The sequence below is a fragment of the Centropristis striata genome, chromosome 14 (assembly GCF_030273125.1).
Source record: "Centropristis striata isolate RG_2023a ecotype Rhode Island chromosome 14, C.striata_1.0, whole genome shotgun sequence".
NCBI classification, from domain to species: Eukaryota; Metazoa; Chordata; class Actinopteri; order Perciformes; family Serranidae; genus Centropristis; species Centropristis striata.
Genome location: NC_081530.1, coordinates 21500131 through 21520757, shown reverse-complemented (window position 1 = coordinate 21520757; position 20627 = coordinate 21500131). Strand labels below are relative to the sequence as shown.

At 38.2% G+C, this 20627-nt stretch overlaps 1 protein-coding gene across 1 annotated transcript; it reads right to left on the bottom strand.

Annotated features, from left to right (window-relative positions):
- Window positions 1–186: 186 nt before the first annotated feature.
- On the bottom strand, window positions 187–18757 carry LOC131985196 (palmitoyltransferase ZDHHC3-like). Its single transcript, XM_059350261.1, has 7 exons — window positions 18414–18757; window positions 8540–8871; window positions 7401–7525; window positions 6107–6203; window positions 5690–5771; window positions 5235–5365; window positions 187–3187 (listed from the first exon to the last, which is right to left on the bottom strand). The coding sequence occupies exons 2-7, from the start codon at window positions 8840–8842 to the stop codon at window positions 3029–3031; spliced, it is 897 nt and encodes a 298-aa protein (XP_059206244.1). The 5' UTR covers window positions 8843–8871; window positions 18414–18757; the 3' UTR covers window positions 187–3028.
- Window positions 18758–20627: the final 1870 nt, after the last annotated feature.

Sequence of the window (20627 nt, the reverse complement as noted above, 5' to 3'; positions counted from 1 at the left end):
TACTGTGGCCACACTATAACACTTAAGGCAATGAAATTCATAGGGGTGGTATAGACTGGCCCCTGTAACGCACACACCCCGACGGCAGCATGCCCCGACATGCGTGTACTGCGAGGGCCCGTTCAGTACTGCAGTCCCTACATTTTAGAGATATTTCATAATGATGGACCACAAAATTAGAATGGGTAGAAAATGTTCATAAGTTTTTTATGACAATATAGTAGCAAATATGTCCCTGATTTAAAATTGAGAGGTCAATTTTCTCACAGAGTAAAACCTTACAATAAAGAAAAATATAAAGAAAACTAAGAAAATCAAAACATAAAATATCCACAAAAGCTAAAGAAAGTTGTGTCACATACATACTGTTTTATTTCATTCCCCTTTAAACAAATACCACAGTCAAAAAGAAAAAGTCTTGTGGTCCACAGGAAGTAGGACAAATTGCAACCACCTGACCACAGAGAACATATCGAACAATTCAAGAAAAAGAAAAAAGCTGGTGTCTGTACGTGTAAACTGGATAACTGTTGCTCCATATGATGATGTTTTTACATTGTTTTTAAAAACTTCAGTGATTTTTAAAAGCCTCTAAGAAAATGTCACTCTTGATGACGCTCTACTCTTGAAATGGTTTCTTCGATGCTCCTCTTCGTTATAAGCATTCAGTTTGGCAACATGTATGTTCAAAATGTCCTTTCATCTCTGTCAAAAAGCAAGTATTATAAATATACAGTAAGGCTTTTGAACACATTTGAGCAAAGGCATTTTTAGTGTTAAATGCTTTGAAGTGGCCTTTTTCCTTTCTTCACTAAAATTCTCATCACCAGAGGTAAAATGTCCTCTTCACACTCCGCCGTCCACAGCTGCAACAATTTAAATTTCTATCATGGTCTTTCAGGCCTCGCTGAACATTTTCACTGTCCTATATTTTAACATTTTACCCTGTAAGGCTTTTCCCCCTCCAGGCAGGCTCACAACTACAATTTATGACAAACTGGATCATACACAAGCAAATTCCATCAATGAGAGCGAGTGAATTACACTTACGGTCAGTGCATCCAGAGAGCAATGTGTATTGCTTTTATTCCCTGACTTTCTATCTGAGCTGGTGACTGTGATTAAAATGTTTACAAATAAAAGTGGACACACAGGTTTACTTGTAAAATAGGCAATTGAAGGACAAACTACCTGCTGGATTTCAAAACTGAATGATACTGTTCAAGGCGTTCTGCCTCTTGGACTAGAAACAAGACTTTATCTACCTGCCAAGTGTCAAATGTGGGTTTTCTAAAGTTATAATCCTTAAGATTTCCATGAATTCAAAATTGTTTTGATGCAATTCATTGTCTGCATTTTTTCAGTAATTAGCCATTAAAGGCATGATGATTCTCCAAATCCACAATGTGATTAGACTTGTGATTTCAAATTAATCTTAATTCAGTTTCAATCAGTGTCCAAAATAATCAGGGCACATGAAAAAAAAAAACTCCCCCAAATTAAAGACAATTGCACCATAAAACAACCAAGGGGGCAAAAACCTTGTGTTGCTGTATATGTTAAAGCCTCCAGATTTATTTTCTTTTAACAACATCTTTGGGTGCATTTTAATGATTTTTTGATAGAAAGAGAGTGGAAGGGGAAGACACGCAGCAAAGAGCCCTCGCAACTCGAACCTGGGCCGATGCGACAAGGACTCAGAATTAGCGATCTACTAGTAACCCCCAGACGCCCAGTGCCTCCATATTTAAAACATCAGGTGCAAAGATCACCCAAAAATTGCACCATGTCACAATACTGACTTCTACCCTGCATTCAATATGAATAAAGTCAGCTGTTGCCTCCATTACTTCTGTTCTCTGTATAGGGGTTTTATTTCAGTGGCGGAGTCCGCCATTGTTACGCCACATTTAAATTGCCTTCACACGCATCAATGACTTACAGCATTACTATTTATTTTATCGGATTTAGAGAATCAGCACCACAAACCGTTTATCACAAAGCACCCCAGTTGCTCTTCTGTTACTGTTTAAAGAGCGTTTTCTGTAGGATTGCTGTTAATACTGCCAATGACTCGTGTTGACAAATCAAGCAGGACTGAAATCTTAAGGATTATAATATAACTGAGGCTGCTTAACCTACAGCTTTTAAAAGTCCTTCAAAGCACCAGTCTGAGCAGGAATTCAGCTAATGGCAAATCTAAACAACAAAAAAAACAACCAAACTGTGTTATTACATGATTTGTTTCAGCTTTCTTGGAGTACCAGATAAGTGTAGTGTTTAGTGCAGACTAAAAGTATGTAAGTCGAAAGAAAATTTGATCAAATTTAGTGTCAAAAAACATTCCTTAGACAACCTAAACTAATCCACCTATCTGGCATCAAAGGACACAACCCTGTCTCAACCTGACTGCCACATTAAGGCAAAACAATAGAAATTTGTTAAAAAATAGATCATGCCACCGTTCACAAACATACTGTTCTAAGGCAAATCATCTGCAGCATTCAGCTTCAGACTATTGCAACGACAGGAATACAGCAGATAAAGGAGTGACGGGATCACAGCAATGATACAGGAAGACAAAACCAGGAGTCCACCTTGGCTCCCGGACTGCGAAAAAACGTTCTGGACTTCAGTTTCAAGTTCACATTGTTTAGTCTTTAAAGCGGGAAATGATGAGACATACCGCAGGAAGAACTCAGTCTCTTGGTGTCGTTTCACTTATTAAGTGCTTCTTGTTGTAGCTCGGTTTGAGATGTTTTCTTTCTTGTTTTTTGTACAGCAACACTCTGTTAATCTCAGTCAGCATCAAGAGGGAAACAATAAAGTTTAAAAAAAAAGGTGACAAGTTTTAAAAAATAAACATTTTGACAACGTAGCTTACAACAGAACACCCTGAAATATCAATAGACATAATATCCATAAACAAAAGAAAAATGTAAGAGGAGTTCATGCTCGTTGAGGTCCAGCCAATAGGAGGGCAGACAGCGAAATCCGCAGCAGCAGAGCTCAGCGAGGCCTCCAGCTCTCACACAATGTACTGGTACAAGTCCCCCTTGCCGTGGTCGGGTGCTACAAAGGGGCTCAGCCAGGCTATAGAGAACGGGTGACCGAAAACCACCTTCAAATTCATCCACTTTGACTTTTTGGCCCATCGTCTCTCCTCCTTCTTTAGCTGTTCGATTCCCTGCAGGAAGATGATGTAACAAACATTAGACTATAGTAGGCTCAATGTGTTCCACAGAGTAAAAACCCCAGATAAACCTGATCGATAAGCCTGATTGGCTTATCTGCCTCTGGGGGCAGGATTTTACCGTATTTATTTATGCATTTTTGGCCATTAGTTTCTGAGAAAACGAAATAGTAGACACAGTGTCCTGATGGCTGGAACTTTTGGCACAATATTTGTTGTTATGAACACACTAAAATTACATTATGGGTTAAAAAGATCATACAGATGTGTGTTGTCACACAGATGTGTTGCAATAACTGAAACATTTTTTCAAGTGTGAGGAGTTATTTCAGCATTGGTGCTTATATTCCCGTCAGTCAAAGTGCTTTTATGCATATGTGTATCCCTTCAGAACATCAAAATATTGTCAAAAACTGACTCTTAAATGTTCCATTGGATCAGAGGTTTTCATAGTCTGAGACTGTGGGCATGCCCTCAGACAAAACTTGAATAAAAAGGCACCCCATCACTCGCCCTTTAGTTAACTTGCTTAGTTCAAATCAAATCAAAGTGTTTATTATCATATGCACAGTAGAAAACATGTTTCCCTGTACAATGAAATTCTTGCTTTGCTTTCCACACAGTGCCAACCAGTGTAAAAGTTAAGAAAATATACAATACTAATATATATATATATATATATATATATATATATATATACATTTAAGGCAGCATGTGATAATAATAGTAATAAAAACAGTGCACATGTAAGCAGTGCAATTCTGCATGTACAAACTGAAAATTTGACAGTCAGGTTCAGTTATATGAGGTAGTACATGATTATAATCTCCTATGCGTTGTTTAGGAGCCTGATGGCAGTGGGAAAGAAGGAGTTCTTTAGTCTGGTGGACCTGCATTTAACACTTCTGACACTGGGAAAGACAGCAAAAATCCTCCAAATGGCTGTATCTCTTTAACCAAAACACACACATTTGGGTCATTCCATGTGGTATTCTTATGTAATTTAATAACTTAAATAATGTATTTTTACATTTCCATTCACTCCACCTTGCCTGAAACTGTTTGGAGGACACCTGAGGAGACTCACCGCCCACTCTGAAAACCTCTCCAACAGACCTTCAGAGCATTTCTGTTATTTTGCTGGTGGTTGATCATATTTGAAAACTGGCACTATCATCTCCCACACTTTCCTGAACGTTTGAAGTTACAAAGTAGAAACTTGTGTTGCTTTGTCTGAAACAAAGATGAACACACAAGCAGCTGTGTATTTAACATTTCTAGGTGTGACCAGCAGCTCTATAGCTTGCTTGCTCAGTCTGTCTGACCACGAAAATGTCCCCGCCCTTTGGCAGCCACAGGTTTTGCACCAGAAGGCTGAACTTTGGCACTGAGGTCAAGTGTTTGTGAGGTTGTGCTGTGTGAATGCACCTGTGTGGTCGCAGCTATTGTGTATTTGAGTTCCTTTATGTGCCAGCAGGAAATAACCAGTGAGAGGCATAAAAAAAAGGAGCATGTTTTGGATTCTTTCATTCTCTCTCAGAGGTCTTAATCAGGGTTAGGGTGACTCACTCTCCGCATTTCCTGGTGTCAAAAAACAGCACACACACACATGAAAAAGCACTAACAGGGAAGAGAACGGCATTATATTGAAATTGACTGAACTAGATGATCTTTGTAGTGAATATTATAACGGTGAGTCATCTCTGTGGGTGGTTTGAGCGGATACATGATGAGAAAATGCACTAATCTTCAACTACCTGGAGGCCATACAGTAAGTGAATTACCTCCTCCCACTTACATCTATGTTCGGATTTAGTTAACAACAGACAGAATAAATTCATGACTTATTTTAGGAAGTCAGAGCTGCTATAGGTTTGATGTTTCATCAATGTACTGCCTGTTAAAAGGGTTTTTTTGGTGGGATTCTTTTCCTTATTTGAAGAGAGTAAAGCCTTCTGACACACATTTGTCATGAGTGATACTGGGATATAAATGAGTTGGGAGTTATGTAGTCGGGATATCGATGCCGTTTTTTACTCACCGTCTCGTCGGTGCAGATGGAGTGGACTTGCGTCCCAAACATGACAGCAGTGAAGATGAGAAAGAGGAGACCCTCGAAGCAGAGGAGGATGAGGAGGATGACAGTCGCTGGTGGAGAAAAGTTACTGCACTCTGGAGACGAGAGCAGAGAAAAAAGAAATTTGTTACCTGTGTGAAACCTTACAGCTACAGAATAGAGTCGAGCACCTTACTAAAATGTCACAGGTAAATTAATAATAGTCAGCTCTAACAGGAAAGAAATGAGGAAAGAATAATAACATTTTATCCTGAAGTAAGGCTGATCTTATGATGATCTAGATGTTAAAATGCATTCATTAGAGTTGTAAGTGTGCAAGTATAATCAGCTATATTTGCACATTAAGTTGGAAGGTGGTAAATAAGTCCAGTCGCTGAGTGAATCAGCAGCCACTAACTACATCGGTATATATCACTTACTTGTCCAGTCTTCTTGAAAGCAGAAAATGAAATGGAAGGCCACCAGGAGTAACGCATGGAGGGATATTAGTGCAATATACATCTGGGGGAAACAAAGCATAGATTTAGTGTTAAGGTGATCATAATATCTCAACAAAACAACAACAAAATGTCTATATTTGTTGTTACACCATAATTCATTCAGATGATATTTAAATTAGGGTTGCATATGTGTTAAGACATACGGTAAATATATATAACGTAAGAAGCAGCAAAACTACCGATTTAGGATTTGGAGTTTTGTGGTGTTTCGTTTGGGTCCTTGTATGTTCATCATGTTCAGTGTTCTCTTTAATTGGATTATAGTGAACAATAACAGAGCTTTAATGTACGTGCAAGATATATATATATATATATATATGGTGTTTAAAGACTCACTGTGAAGAGCACAAAGTATTTCTGGTTGTTCTCTCCGACACAGTTGTTCACCCAGGGACAGTGGTGGTCCATCTTCTTGATGCAGCGTTTACACACACTGTGGAAACACAGGTACAGAAACATAAAGATAAAGATGATGATACTGGAATAAAAATAATGAAAACAAACTGTCTGCATGAATATATAATTTTGTGTGATAAAGGGCTTACTTCAGATTCACCAAAGTCACACAATAACACAAACAAGCTAACCGATCAAGGCAGTGGTAGACCAGCAACTCCTGTGTTCTGTGAAACAGTTTTTTTAAATGGAGTATGGTGGCTCTGAAGAGAGTATAGATACAGCTCCCTGCGTGAAATTAAACAGGGCTGTCTGCCAGCAAGGTAACCGGGTAAATATATTCTATATATAGCCCACACTGATATTGATTTTTTAGGCGGCTATAAAACATTTTGCTGTTGCCTCTGTTCATGGCAGTATATTACTAATGCAATTTTTGTGCAGGTACTTCTTGTAACTGTGGATAAGTAACTCATTCAACCCCACTTGAAAAAAATCCAAACTATCCCTTTAACTATTAGCAGAGTAAATAAACACAAAAAGACAAACACACTCTGGCAGTCATTCTTTAGCAGCGTGTTGACACTCACTGATGTAAGTCATTGGACTCTGTTTCTCTGAGACTGTGTGTGTGTGTGTGTGTGTGTGTGTGTGTGAGGGGTTATTTATCTCACAGAACTGCATCTAGTTGACAACTCAAGTAACGTCTGACAACTCATAATCTATCATCTGACAAAGCAGAAAGTCATAGTTGATCTATCCGTGTGCTTTGCTTACGCACTTTCAGAGCGAAATCTAGGGTCATTAGGGACAACTGTATCATCTGAATCACCCACAAGGATGACTCATACAAGAAAATCATCCATTTCTTTAAACTGACACCCATTTTTTTCCCTCTGAGACAGAATGACTCACTGGCTTTACAATTCAATTACGCCACAGTGTTTTTGTGCTTTTCATGCCTCGTGATCCCAGGGAAACCACGGAGCAGCCACACAGGGAACTCTGTATCATCCACCTGCAAAGTCTGCAGGGATTTGCTGCACAGCTATTCCAAACAAAACACACACAGGGGAGGTGGGAGAACCACCGGTGCAGGAACAAACACAGATGAGGAGAGGGGGATGCATCAGGACTTTCCTCTGTAAGGTGCAGACTTCAGCAGAACGCCCTAATCTTAAAAGTTGCAGAGTAATCTTCCGCACAATCTACACATTCACAGGGAGTGCTGTACCTGCAGTGGTGAGCTCGGTCAGGCTTTATGCTGCAGCATTTGGGACACTTGTACACCACCTGTCCTGGTTTCAGCTGCAGGCTCTCAATGAATTCTTTGGTGGCGTTCCCTTTAGGCACGGCGCCCTGAGAGAGAGGAGGGAGAAAAAAAATGCATCGACAAGGAATTTATTGGAATTTCTGTTGCTGCAGATGTTTCACAGTGTTTACTCGTCATTAATTGAGCTGCAGGGACTCCTTAAAGAGAGAATTTGCTCTCACAGCAAAAGAGAATTCTTAAGGAAAACTGGCTTGGCTTTAGCACCCAAATTTAAAAACTAGAACAAAAGATAATAAAACAATTACAATCCAGTCATTTTGGACCATTATTATTACCACACACATGTACAAAAAGTTGTAAAAGCTACTGTAGTAGAGAAAATGCTGCAAACAGGACAGGACTGAGCCCAAAGTTCCGGCAAGTTAGTTTTAAGACTTTTAAGACCTTTTAAACCACTGGGAATTAAATTTAAGACCAATTTTACAATGACAAAAAAATGACAATATTGACAATAATTACTTAGGATTAGAGACATTTTTTGCCCAAATGTTAATAGAACTGGAAAATACGAGTTGTTTTCTTAGCAATTGTAAGTTTCTCACTCTGCATGTGGGAGTTCACTATCACAACTTTAATCATGCAGAATATTAAAAACTCATGCAGGGGGATAGAAGAGTTGTAAAATTAAGAGTTGAGATCTACTGAAGGCAGTAGGGTCAGGCTGCTTGTTTCTGTTGAACAATAGTTTTTCTCCTGCTTATTTTGAGTTAGGGAGGTCAGAAATTGTATTTTGGTTTCTCTCATTTTCATTCAAGTAGGAGTAATTGCGTATCGAGTTTAGGGAACTTTGTTTGTTTTTTATTGTGCGTCATTGATAATGTGATTGACCCATGAAAGGATGCAATCAACTGAAATATCAAAAAGGTATTAAACTAGATTTTCAGACTTGCATATGCAAAAAGCTACAGAAAAAACATATTATCTACAATTTACAACTATATCTTAGGTGGCATGTGTTATTACAGTACTTAGAGTAGGAAAATGTATTGTGTATGGTTTAGTTTTCTCCTATAAAATAACCTAATCACAGTATGACTGACCGGGTCTGTGCACATCGCCTTGGCATGAGAGGCGAGGGCGAGGAAAGCGAGGGCGTTGAAGATCACCCCGTTGAAGAGGCTGTAGATGATGTTCTTGGCGGGCAGCAGCATGACGAACACCACCACAAACTCGGCGTAGAAGACCAGGAACCAGGTGATGACGCCACACACGATGCCGCAGCCGTCGCGGATGAACCACATGGTGTCGGAGCCGGTGCGGGGCGGGGGAGGGGTGCAGTGCTCAGGCTTCAGGTAGCCAGCTTGCCTCTCGATGTCCCTGGTGCGGTGCGCCGGGCTCTTCATCCTACAGCGCCCGTGGCTCCAACCACATACTGCGAGGAGGGACAGATGGAGAGGATGAGGGGGAGCAGGGAGATGGGAAGGAAATAAAAGAAAGGAATTAGAGAATTAGGTGAGGGATGGTGAGTGATTATACGCCAAGGAGGGAAGGGATCAGTGTAGGGCTGGGACTAACAATTATTCTCACCATCACGTAGTCTGCTGATTGTTTTCTCAATAAATTAATTAATAGTGGGCCACAAAATGTCCGAAAATAGTGAAAAATGCCCTCCAGTTTTTTTTTTTTTACAGTGGTAGAAAACTGGGTGGTGCTTTCAAATGTCTTGTTTTTTTCCGTCCACCTATCCAAAACCACCTTTTTTTTTTTTCCTGATCAAATTTTTATTATATGATCCAAAGGCATAAAAGCAGCAATCTGACAGTGAATAAAAACAAAACACAAGGACTGGTCAGTAAGGTGTAATAACAACATGACAGACTCACGAAAAACACACAAGTCACTGTGATGAATGCAAATGTATATAAATTCCAAGACATATTCGTCTAGACATATATACAGTCATGGCCAAAAATATTGGCACCCCTACACTTCTGTCAGATAATGCACCATTTCTCCCAGAAAATTGTTGAAACTACAAATGCTTTGGTATTCACATGTTTATTTCTTTTGTTTGCATTGGAACAACACAAAAAATGCAGAGAAAAAAAAGCCAAATCTGATCATTCCATACAGAACTCCAAAAATGGACTGGACAAAATTATTGGCACCCTAAACTTAGTATTTGGTAGCACACCCTTTGGAAAAAATAACTGAAATCAATCGCTTCCTGTAACCATCAATGAGTTTCTTACACCTCTCTACTGGAATTTTGGACCACTCTTCTTTTGCCAACTGCTCCAGGTCTCAGATTTGAAGGGTGACTTCTCCCAACTGCTGTTTTGAGATCTCTCCACAGGTGTTCTATGGGATTTAGATCTGGACTCATTGCTGGCCACTTCAGAACCCTCCAGCGATTTGTCTTCAACCATTTCTCGGTGCTTTTTGAAGTGTGCTTTGGGTCATTAACCTGCTGGAAGACCCATGAACTCTGATGGAGACCCAGCTTTCTGACACTGGGCCCTACATTGCGCCCCAAAATTCTTTGATAGTCTTCAGATTTCATGATGCCATGCACACAGTCAAGGCATCCAGTGCCAGAAGCAGCAAAGCAACCCCAAAACATCTGTGAACCTCCACCATGTTTGACCGTAGGGACCCTGTTCTTTTCTTTGAAGGCCTCATTTCGTTTTCTGTAAACAGTACAATGATGTGCTTTACAAAAAAAGCTCTACTTTGGTCTCATCTGTCCACAGGACGTTCTCCCAGAAGGATTTTGGCTTCCTCAGGTACATTTTGACATTTTTTGTGTCTCTGTGTCAGCAGTGGGGTCCTCCTGGGTCTCCTACCATAGCGTCCCATTTCATTCAGACTGCGACGGATAGTGCGAGTTGACACTGTGGTACCCTGTGTCTGCAGGTCAGCTTGAATTTGTTTGGAAGTTGATCAAGGTTCTTTATCCACCATCCGAACAATCCTTTGTTGCAATCTATCATCAATTTTTCTCTTCCGTCCACGTCCAGGGAGGTTAGCTACAGTGCCATGGGCTGTAAACTTCTTGATGATGTTGCGCACAGTAGACACAGGAACATTAAGATCTCTGGAGATGGACTTGTAACCTTGAGATTGTCCATGCTTTTCAACAATTTTGGTTCTCAAATCCTCGGACAATTCTCTGCTCTTTTTTCTATTCTCCATGCTCAGTGTGGTACACAGACACACAACACAAAGGTTGAATCAACTTTTATCCATTATAACTGGCTGCAAGTGTGATTTCTATATTGACAGAACCTGTTACTTGCCACAGGTGAGTTTAATTACAAATTAAAGGAGCATCACATGCTTGAAAAACAATTATTTCTTACAATTTTGAAAAGGTGCCAATAATTTTGTCCAGTCCATTTTTGGAGTTCTGCATGGAATGATCAGATTTGGCTTTTTTTCTCAGCTTTTTTTGTGTTGTTCCAATGCAAACAAAAGAAATAAACATGTGAATACCAAAGTATTTGTATTTGCATCGGTTTTCTGGGAGAAGTGGTGCATTATCTGACAGAAGCGCAGGGGTGCCAATATTTTTGGCCATGACTGTACATATATGCATAACATACACCTACGCAAAACAGTAACATAGACTCATACATACTTACACATTGCGCATGCATACATAGATGTCTGCAGTAAAAAAAAAGTTATAATAAAAATGTAAAAGGTACTGACATAAGAAAAAAAAAAAAGTTGAGCCAGTATTATAACATTGCAAGACATCTACAATAATTTGTAAAAGAAACAGATTAGAAAGCCCAAAATGAGAGCAATACTATCATGTAAGACAATAAAACTGCTCATCCACAAAGAAAGAAGAAGAAGCTGGAGCAAGATCATATTTGCTATTTTTGATATTCATTTCATATTGTGCTCCGACTCTTATTAAATCATACTGTTGACAGATATAATTATCATCATTTGGACAACGCTTTGCACATGGCACGGACAGGTCAAGGACTGAGGTGCCCTTGAGCAAGGCCACTGCTCCCTGGGTGCGGAATATGCAGTCCACTGTCCCTAAGCATGGTGTGTTCACTGGTGTGTAAAGGATGGGTTAAATGCAGAGGACACACACTGCTCACTGTTTCAGTGTGTGTGCAAAACTGAATCTTGATCTATTTTGTTACCTTAGCTAAAGTGAGGTTCTAAAAGCTTAAAAATAAACAGAAAAAATATATAGAAAATAGATAAAAAAGATATATATTAAATATGCGTAACTACCATTATTTTAAAGTATATAATCATGTGATGATTTTACATAAACTACTTCTTCACTTGAATTTTTTTTTAAATCGCTATATTGTCTTATGAAACATTATCCTGATGTGAAATTAACTATATGGGGATTTTAAAATTTTAGGTCATATCCTATGGTCATATCACACAGCCTGACCTTAAATCACATAAATTAGTCAATTATCAAATAATTAACTAATTGTTTGAGAGGTACACAAGCGCCTCCTGTCTGTGTTAAAGCAGTATCACAGTGTACGAGTGGTGTCCCTCAACAATTAGCAGTTTGTGCAAACCATCTAAAATGCACTCTACATCCTCAGGGAATACAAACACAGATAGGGGCTAATAGGTCCACAGAGTGAGTCAGCAAACAGAGCTGAGGACAACACACAGCAGGAAGCATTAACAGAAGGAGGAACAAACAGTGACTCGTCTAATCCCAACGGACCAAAGAATCCAGATTCCTCTCGCAGCGAAAAGAAGAGTCAGTTGTTGGATTTTGGAAGCTGCATTTTAGCCAAGAAGTGAAACAAAGCTATGCTTCAACAAAAACAGCCTCCACAGTTGTCCTGAGCTGCACTGGGTGTGTGTGTGTGTGTATCTGAGGCTTATGAATAAGCAATTGAGCAGGTCTGAGTGTGTGTAGACAAAGATGAAGTGACTTCAAAGGGGATGAAATGTCAGAAACCCAGGAATAGGCCTCACTATTATATGCAGATAGAACAGAGTGGGAGAAAAAAGCAGCTAATTCCCAGAGGGCGGCTGGATATCGGCGCCTGTCCTCTCACTAAAACCCGAGTGAGAACTGGTCATTCCTGAGGATTCAATATCCTTAACTGAGTGAGAGCCTAATCTTCACTTTTATGTCCGTATTAATTAGGGCTTGGCCAATGATCCTCGCAGTTAAGCAGGCTTCCCCAGAGGTTGGGAATTTAATCAGACTGAAAACTGCGTTTCTATTGCACGTTTGGGATCTCACAGTCCATTACAGCACGAGTCCAGATTGCTCACCAGACCAAATTCCCCTCTTTGTATGCTACCAATGCCCCTCTTCCCTCACATGGCACTCTTGTGACCAATCAGTCATATTGTGTAATCAGTATTATTGTGGTATCATTAAACTGTACTAAACTGACTGGCAAAGTCACAGCCTCAACCAACAACAAAGACATCAACATGTTAGCATTTAGCTCAAAGCACCAATTTTCAAATAGCCACAAGGCTCACCAGTTTTGTTTGTGTTTTGTGGTCTTTGTTTCAGGAAATCTTCCAAGTGTAACTTGCAGCCACCTTGCAACAATAACACATTAACCTTGTACCTGTATGTAGAGCCCATTTTGTTTAACAAAAGGAAAATAAATGTGAAGATAACAAAGATGATAAAGCTTAGGAGTCACAGAATGACAGGGCTCTTACACCTTTTCCAAAGTCAAAATTCAAGCACTTTTCAAGCATTCTTAAGCTGCAATTTCAGGCTTTTCCACCACCCTATGATGTGGTAAATTATTTATGTGTATATTATACAGTACACAGCATATACACCATACTGATTATTTCACTTAAATAAATTAGACATTATTGTACAACAAGCACCCAAAAGTATGTTATGTGACAGCATTTTACAAATGTGTGGCAAATAAAACAATGTGCAATTTGTTCGTAGGTAAACTTGGCATCCTCAATAACTTAAATTTTCAGTTTATTAAATTAAAGTTTTAAGCACAAACTTTTTCTGGCATTAATCTATTTTGAGTTCCTTAAACATATGATTATGTCTTTGTTTCTCTGATACCTTATACATCTTGATGTATGTTTATGTATTTTATGTTTAATAAGAAAACAACACATTAAAATTCAAGTATTTAAGGATTTCCAGCAACTGTAGGAACCCTGCATGAATTGAGGAAAATAACTTTAAGTAGCCTGGTTCAGACTGAACCACCAGCCTAAATCATTCAGGCCAATAATTTATTTATGACAACTGTAAATTTCTACAGTGTGGTTCTCAATTACCTGCCTTCATCCTTCTGTATGACCGTCTGTACGACTGCCACCAGCAATCCAACTCGAGGGACATTGTCTTGATAAAAAAATGTACTTCCTGTTTGTAATGGCTATTTTTAAAATTCCAGTATGACCGACACAAACGGAGCTTCGGAGCCTCGTGACCCTTTTCAACCCGCCTGTCATCACACAGCGGGAGGCAGGCTCAGTGGGAGGTCATGTAGGAGGTCTGGTGTGTCTGCGGGTATCACTTTCACCAGAAGTATGGGGTTACCCAGCCATCTGTCTCTGCTGTAGTGGTAGTAACAGTAACAGTAACACAAATACTGTACTTTAGCATAATTTTGAGGTGCTCATACTTTAATATTTCTATTTTATGCTCCTTTACTACTTCCACTTCACTGCAACAGACTTTCAGGCAAAAACAAAGAAACATGAACACAGTAAATAAGTTCTCAGATCGCTGTACTGGCTTGAAGTTTGTCACTGAATATGGTTTCAATTGCTGGAACTTTTCTTTACATTTCTGAATGTTTTGGGGCCAGAAAACATCTCTGATTGTCTGTTATCTGTCTGAACCCTGTCAATTCATCTATGAGCATTGTGCTAACTGTTCACAGAGTTCAAACTCAGTCAGAAGAGGCGGCATTTAGTTACCATGCCCCTGCTTTGACCTTTGGACCTTGAAAAAGGTGTGCACTGTTATGGGTTGAATGATGTTTCCTCCAAAGTGCAACAGGCTTTAAGGTGTCCTGCTGTTTTTGTTTAAATTAACATTCTGCTACCTCTAGTGGTCTATTCTCTTCATGACATTTGACTGACCTAAAACTGAAAATCTTTAATGACCAATAATGGAAAACCAATAAAATGAAACATAAAACTTCTATATACAAGTGAAGTAGGCTGCAAGTTGTAAACAATACAAATAGTGCAAATAAATAAATAAACTTGCCTCGTCTTATAATTACAAATTATTTTCCTGTAACTATACTGCTTATTGACAGCATGCTGATTAAGATCTTACAAAAAATATTATGATTTTATAAAATATGTGTTAAAGTGGTATAAAAAAAACTAAACTAACAGTATATTGGAGGCAAATACAGCTACAACATTGACATGTTGTTTACATGTAAATGCAGCTGTAATTATCAGATCAGATCAAAAAGGGATAATTAATTAATTTTTTGCAACCAATTAGTAACAAATAATACCAATGAGAAAATGTGGATGTCTTCAGACCTACTTGCCTTACTCATACAGTAGGTCACAAGTTTAAATAATTTTATTTCAAAAACCTTGAAAGATTGTTTAACCGGTTCTGACTGTAGTTGAGTCACGTGACTATTTACCATCTGATTCAGCTGGTGAGAGCAACTCCTTTCAAGAAAAACTTGTTCCAGTGAAGGGGACGCAGAAACAGCCTGTGATGTAATTGTTACTCTAACGTTTCACTCTATTAGAAACAAAGACACTTAAATGGCGCTAAAAACTGTGTTTACTGAAAATGCAGATGATGAGACAAGATAGGACTTTCTATAATAGTAATGAAAAACCTGGAGTGAAACTAACAGCATCACCAGAGTTCATTAACACAAACTCAGTCAAGGTTTTGGTTCTGCTCTGCATTCTTTATGTATGTTATCATTTACTTTTGTCTGTTTGAATTTTATTGCAAAACTTGAAAACTAATTTAAAAAAAACACAAACTCAGTCAATGGTTTATTTTTTGTTGAACGGAGAATGACTCTTTAGATTTCTCTCAGTGAATTGCTGCTTTTTGTTTACAATGAAAACAGCTGAATGACCTAATTGTAACAGAAACAACAGTTAATAGTTTCTGTGTTGAACTGCAGCACCACAGTGCCTCTGCAGTACTGTAACAGTACGTAAAAAGGACAGATTTATATTGTAGCAGCAACTCACTCACTATAAATGTATTCATGGCACAGCGAGATATTCAATTAATGATTTATGGGCATGTTTGATACCCCGCTGTGAGAATGCATTTTAAAGTAAGCGACAGCACTGACTGATGGTGGCAACTAATGTGGACAGACAGGATGAGAAGCATGAAGTGATGTAGAGATGAGAGGCAGGGAGGTTTGACCTCCTGTTGAGATAATTAACAACTCTAATGTGATTTCACTTTTCTGTTCACCTCCTCTGGCAACCTACAAATGGTTTGAGGACTAAAGACTTCTAATCTCATTCAGATTAGTTTCAGAAACACATGTTTCTAATGTACAGTTTGAAGTAAATGTTTGAAATAAGAGGATTAATTATAAGAAAAAGACCAGAGTCGACCAGATATTGACAGGTGAGGTTAAATAGTACTTTCCAGAGAGATCAATTCAGTTTCTACAATCACAGCTATCAGAATTTGTGGCAATCGATACCATTTTTAGATTATAAACTATACTAACATTGGTTTTTAATAATTTATGGAAATCTACTAACTTTTTTGGCATGCTGTATGGCCATGTTGTAATCTGTTGATAAATGCTGTTATAAAGTGCACTAAAACTATTTATTTTTCATTCATTATTTCCTTTATTGAATTTAAGTTTAGTTTTTTATTACCTGTGGACATTTATGTAGTTGGCACATTATATTTTTGTTAAATAAATGTTAATTTTGAGTTCAGCAATTGTGTCTCATTTGTTAGTATTATTAAATTATTCTATTTTAACATATGAAAAAACAACAACAACATGATATCGGCATTTTAGGTCAGCCATCAGCTGCCCCACATGCTAAATATCAGCATCCACCATTGAAAAACCCACATAGGTTAACCACCACTATTTGAGACCTACATACTGTGGAGGAACCATTTTTGCAGCTGCTTTCGCAATAAAATTTGATAACATATGATAAGATAACAGTGTTTACAGTTGAAAAATGAACAGAAACTCCAAACTGGGAAAGAATTTGTTGTAACACCAGGAGGTATTAAGATTTAATAATAGTATTACTTTAACGGGTGCGTAGGAGAGAGGTGAATCTTGAGAACAGTAAAAAAAAAAAAATCCCGCTCACTGTCTGCTTAGCACTGAAATACACAATATATAATATTGTATAATATAACGTTTTTAAATGTGCATTATTCTGTGTGTATGTAATAAAGAAGGCCTTAATCTATAATTGAAGCCATTTGTTTAAAATATTTGACACATTTTATTAATTAAATAATATAATAGTGAAACTTGGTACTACAACTCTCTTAGAGCTTGGTTGATTTGGTTTAGTGGAGGATAAGTAAACTTATACTACTTAGAGACAAACTAATGTGTAAAAACTTAAGTAATAACTATGGAATTAAATCCCTTAAGTGTACAGCAATAAAAAAAATCGGCATCTATTTTGATAATCATTTAATTCTAATGATCAGTTTTCAAGCAAAAATGTGATACTTCCAGTGTGAGGATTTGCAGCTTTCCTTGATCATCTTTTATTATAGTCAATTTAACATTTTAAAAATGTTGGCTGCTAACATGCAAACAAAGCTTTATTTATTTAGCACATTTCATTTCAGGTGGAAGCTCAATGCACTGCAATGCGTGTGAGCTACCACAGAAGTTGCATCAAAGATCATATCTTTAAATGTATTTTGTTTGTCAGACAAAAACCCAATGATATTCAATTTATTGTGATATTAAACAGAAGAAGCAGGAAATCTCCATATTTGAGGAGGCAGGAAACAGCATTTTTCTGCCTTTTTTTGCATGAAAAATTAACAATTAATCAATTATCAATAGTTATACTTAACAGTTATTTCCTTCAAATCCTTGCAAGCTCTAAAAACGATTAATGGAGAAAATAACGTATAGGTGAATCCGTATAATCGTTAGCTGCAGCCAGATTGAAGTGAGCTACACTTAAGCTAAATGGATTTATCAAAGAGCAAAGAGGGAAATATCTCATCTTCACCAGAAAGGCCTGTACAGTAACTATGGCTTCTCAGGGATATAATTAATTAACTAAATCAAAGTGTTAATGCAATTAACCCTCTGGAGTCCATCTATTTATTGAAAATACACATGTTTTATTTACATTAATAACTTTATTTATATATGATATGGAGACAAGCTGAGAAAGCCAGTTTTAAGTGCAATCATAGGAGCTTTTACAGTGTGCCATTTATGTTTCTAGACCATTTTTAAAAATGGTTTCTTCAATAAAAACTATTACTAATTATAATGTACATGCAAATAGACTGTTTTGTAGTTGTATTATTTATTCATTTATTCTGCTGTTTTAGTGTGTATAAATGTTTTTGTTTTTTTAAAAGGTACATTTCCATAGACACCTGTGTCTTTTGTTGTATTTTCGGTTCCTGGCAGCTTTATACTTTGGTAATTAAAATAAAATTACAAATCTGACTGATAGCCAAGTTTGTGTCGAGAAAAGGGAGCCATACATGTGATGTAAGGACAGACTGAAAGATGCTAAACAGAGACAGAAATCAATGCACAGGAAGTTGACAAATTTGAACCAAAATCTCCTGGACATCAGAGGTTTAACAGAGCAGGAAGTACCGCTGGCAGCTGGAGCCATAGATATATAAAGGAAAGTGTGTATGTGACTGGAGCAGCATACCTGGACAGTTGGTAGCTGTTCACCGCCGCTCAGTGGCCGTTACACTGAAATATAAAAAATTAAACATAGTGAACTGTTTTACGTACATACCTCGCACTCCCCTCGCGTGTCGACAAAGTTTCTTGAAGTCCTCACGTAGTTTGTTGGCTTGTGAAGTTAAGGACACGGCAGACTGAGAGTCTTCTCCGCGGCTCTGGCTGTTAGCTCAGTCCGGGCTAACCTCACTGATTTGTGGACAGATGCTCTCCGCAGCTCCGCCGCTCGGCTCCTGCTTTCACCGCCGCCTCGCTATTTGACCAGGTGTTAATTCACCGTGTTCGTATGTTAATTATAAAGGGGAACCGACCCTTAAAACAGGCCGCTACCTAACTACTCTCCCTCCGCTGTTGGACCCAGAAAGCTCTGCGGGCAGCAGGACAACACGGCGCAGCCACAACCAGGAAGTCTCCTCGATGTGCATCCCCGCCCTGAGCTGTGTCTGTCAGGCAGCACTCTCTCCCAGCATGTCTACCCTCTATTACATTATTTACTGCTTTTATTTTGGGAAAACTGAATTAATTTGTCTTTTTGAGATGCAAAAACATGAAACCTTGAGTTTCTGTTCATATCTGAAGCTAAATTGGTATTTACCAACAACCAAGGCAAATTCATTGTATACAGGTGCATCTCAATACTACGTAAGAGGAATAGGGCCACACATGAAAAAAATATTTGAGTTCTGACTTTAAATAATATAATAATATTTCTCTGGGGCCAGCATCAGTGCATGTATTATTGCATTTACAATGGTACAATTTAATTTAGCAGACATTTTCATCCACCTGATAGTTCAACACAAGCAAACATCTAGTCAGAAAACAACACAAGTAAGTTCAATGGGTAAAGTTAGGGTCCAACAGGACAATGCAAATAGTGCATAGAAGGTTTTTTTCACCTTCCCATTATATGTTCATTCCCCACCATCCATGTCTATTATGTGTGAAGGTCCTCAGTAAAGAGCTGGGTCTTTAGCCTCTTCTTAAAGATTGAGAGGGACTCAGCAGATCGGATGGAGTTGGGTAACTCGTTCAACCACCTGGGAACTACAGAGGAGAACACTGAAACCACAGAGCTTGGTATCAATTATTCTAACACTGTCTGAAAAACCTAGAAAGTAATTAATGGCACAATAATTGAATTTGGTTGCTCCTCCCCGACTCAACAGCATCACCAGCTAAATGGATTATTTTTTGGATCTGTGCTAGGTTTTTTTGGGTAAAGTTTATTAAACACAAGTTGATCTAAGAATAGGCATCGAGTCAGCATGCAACTAAAATAACAGACTTGAATCAGATTTTGACACAGCTGCCACCCGAGGGCCCCTCAATGAAGCCGGACCCACTGTCAGACCCTTATCATGTGCTTTAGTTGTGCATATTCCTTCATTGATTTTCTGTTTAAGTAGCACAAAACACATCTGTTGTTGATTTCTGGACCCATGTGGTGTCCCAAATTCATTGACACACCCTGAACCTGGGGCATTTATTTATCTATTTAAAAATAAAAATGAAAATAAAAATAATCCCTGAACCCAGAGGTTGTCCCTCATGACAAATATTAGTTCCACTTTCTCAAAAGGGCCAAGATTCTGGCCCCAACTCCCTTAAAGTCCTGACTCGGGGATAAATACTAGCAACTACAGATCTAGAATCAGTCTCAGCTTCTTTGTTTTGTCCGCAGTGGAAATATGAAACCTTTTAAATCTGACCTAGGGTCTGCGCTAGGGATGGAATCCTGCTGCTACATAAACATCAAGCAGAGCAAACTGATAACAACCTTTGCAGATTAAGAGAAACGCGGGTTCACTCAAGACTCCACATTATTACGGGAAAAAATAAACTTAAGATGAATGTTCAAGGAAATATGTTTGATGTAATGCTTTATTTAATATTAAAGATACGATTCAAAATAGCACGCCTTAAATAGCCAACATCATAGAACCATTTATTATTTGGGCAAAATTAAATATTCATCAAAATAGGTCAGCAATAAGGCCTTCTTTATTGCAATGTAATAATTATTTTTCAACTTTATGGCAAAATCTGACTTTATGTTAAAAACTAATTTTAAAAAAGCGATTAAGACCTTTAAGTTATTAAATGACAACAATGTGATGCATATATCAAAATTCACCTATAAAAACAACCTTATTTTGTGGTTTTCCTGAAGGATGTTGAGCAATAGGTGAAAATACTTTTTAATTGGACTAACAAAAATGCTTTCAAGACAGTGGTGGAAGAAGTACCCAGACCCCTTAACTTACCA